The sequence below is a fragment of the Folsomia candida genome, unplaced genomic scaffold (genome assembly GCF_002217175.1).
Source record: "Folsomia candida strain VU population unplaced genomic scaffold, ASM221717v1 Fcan01_Sc005, whole genome shotgun sequence".
NCBI classification, from domain to species: domain Eukaryota; kingdom Metazoa; phylum Arthropoda; class Collembola; order Entomobryomorpha; family Isotomidae; genus Folsomia; species Folsomia candida.
Window position 1 is genome coordinate 7117071 of NW_019091197.1, and position 2454 is coordinate 7119524.

The 2454-nt window shown below is 38.8% G+C and overlaps 1 protein-coding gene across 1 annotated transcript; it reads left to right on the forward strand.

Annotated features, from left to right (window-relative positions):
• Nucleotides 1-984: 984 nt before the first annotated feature.
• On the forward strand, nt 985-2133 carry LOC110850472. Its single transcript, XM_022097907.1, has one exon. The coding sequence runs from the start codon at nt 985-987 to the stop codon at nt 2131-2133; it is 1149 nt and encodes a 382-aa protein (XP_021953599.1).
• Nucleotides 2134-2454: the final 321 nt, after the last annotated feature.

A 2454-nucleotide genomic window follows, 5' to 3' on the forward strand; every position in this document is an offset into this window, starting at 1 on the left:
TTGCTCTGTCATGGGTGTGGACCACACCGTGTGGTCGGGGTAAAATTATACAAAATAATCGATAGCTGGGGTGAGATGGGATTGTCATTGAAACTAAAACTACAGACTGAAACTATATAAAGAAATAAAGTGATTAGACTTTATCGTGGATGTGGCGGATTAAAATGAAACAAATAAAATCGATGTTTGGGGTGAAATGAGATTTTTAGTGAAATTAAATGTTTATTGGGAAATAGAAGTAACTCACCGAAGCTACTTCTTTATGTGCGTTGGTTGCTGTTTAATTATGCTCAATATAGCTTAAGCTATGTGTGTTATAAAACAAACTTGTATGTACATCATATGAGAATAGGCGGAAAACTCCACATATTATTTCGCAAGAATAGATTAACTCAGTTAATAAAATTCAACGTTTCTTATCTCACCTCCAAACTCCTGGGTTTTCCACACAATATACATAAAAAGAGTTGGTCCACAGTTATTTTCTCCAGTTGAAGTCCAACCTCCGTTAATCGCAGTATTTTATCCATTCCAGGCAAACAGGGGAACTTAAAGCCCATCAGCTCGTAAATTGAGATCCCAATCCGCAATACTAACCGAGTGTATATTCTACATACCTTATTTTAGGAAAAGTAAGCTATAATGTATCCGCGTATATCTAGTGCTGAATGAAATTTATAAATTACTCAAGGCTGATTATAAGTAAACAATTGAATACCTGTGAAAAAATTGTATTCACTCAAAATTCATTTAATCTAAACGTTTGAAAAATCGTTTATTCATTATTTGTTCGTTTTAGCTGGATAAAGTAAAAATAAATTAAGGACTACAATCCTTTATACATATTTAGAAAAACATATGTAATGATTAAATTTTCATCTTTTAAAAATTACGAAAGAACCACAAATTCTAAATACAAAAATTAAAATAGCAAACTGTTTTGCTTTCCGTGCAGCCGGACCATTATCGACAAAAATAGCGGCCATGAATATCTTGCTCCTTGGAGAGACCGGCGTGGGCAAATCTACCTTCATCAACGGACTCGCCACTTACTTCACGTACCCCTCGCTAACTGAAGCTCTGAAAAATCCATTCGAACCAATAATCCCGGTAAACTTTAAAGTTGCCAATAATACCGTCAAATTAGGAGCTGACTCCAACGAGGACAATAAGCCAGGAACCTCGGCTACTCAGAAACCTCGGACCTATATTCTTGGTTGGAATTCGAACGTAATTCGTGTCCTTGATACTCTAGGAAATGGCGACACTAGAGGCGTGGAACAGGATAAAATTAATTTTGCTAGAATCCTGGAGCACATCAAGCATTATAATTACATCCATGGCATCTGCATCTTATTAAAATCCGATCAAAATAGAATCACCCCTTTCTTTAAAAGCTGCATCATGCAGTTACTTTCTCATCTTCATCAGGATGCAATAAATAATATCGCGTTTGTCGTCACGCATGGGGTAGCGTCAGACTTCGATCCGGCCGTATCCATTGAGTCTCTAAAAACAATGCTGGCCCGCGACCTAGAAGAAGTGGATATCCCATTGAATGAGAGCACGGTGTACTGCGTGGATAACGTGGCTGTAAAATTTTTAGCACAAAAAACGGCTGGCGTTGCCTTTTTAAAGGAGCGCCTAAGTACATCCGCGGCTACTGTAGGTTGGGAGGAGACGTACCCCGAAATTAATCGCTTGTTCTCCAACTTTAGGCTGCTTACTCCACACGACACGACAAAAACGTATAGTTTGAATCACACTAGGAAGGTTTGTTTAACTTTAGGTACTCCGTTGGCTGAGACTACAGGAAAGATTTTGATAGCCCAGGCAGACATTTCCAAACAAAAAGATAGTATAATTAAAGACTTGGAGGAGGGTGCCTCACTGCAAGGAGCTTTTGTAATGAAAAAGAAAATATACAGGAAAGTCACTGATAATAAGTATGAGTGGATGATTTGCAGCTCTTCAAGTTGCGGACGACTTGAAAGGGATGATTCTGGCACCGAAATCTTCATTCCAAGGTATTGCAAGTATCATGAGGCTACGCTCTTGAGTTCAGTGGTTCCTAGTTCCCTTTTTAAATTGGGTACTATTGCATCCGCTGGATTATTCAGCTTTGCATTGTAACACACCACCACGGAGTCAAACTGATCATTTGACCCCGTGACGGTGTGTCCTTGGAAAAATATTAATTTATGAATATTTAATTGGACGGATCTTCTGGTGGCCACCAGAAAATCCGTCCAACATGGGATTGGTATAGGACGGAGTTTGGTAAACTTAGAGATAAGGTAATCCTGCACAGGATGTGCAGGAGCCAGACTTTAATTTAATCAATTAGGCTGGAGGAGTTGATCTCCTCCAACTCATACATTTCAACCTTCAGTTGATTTTTCCCAGCCGACTCTTCAAGTCGCATTCTTTTTCTGTCTCTACTTCCAATTCACT

Coding starts and splice junctions, on each gene's coding strand:
- LOC110850472 (XM_022097907.1), top strand. CDS start 985: ATGAATATCTTGCTCCTTGGAGAGACCGGCGTGGGCAAATCTACCTTC.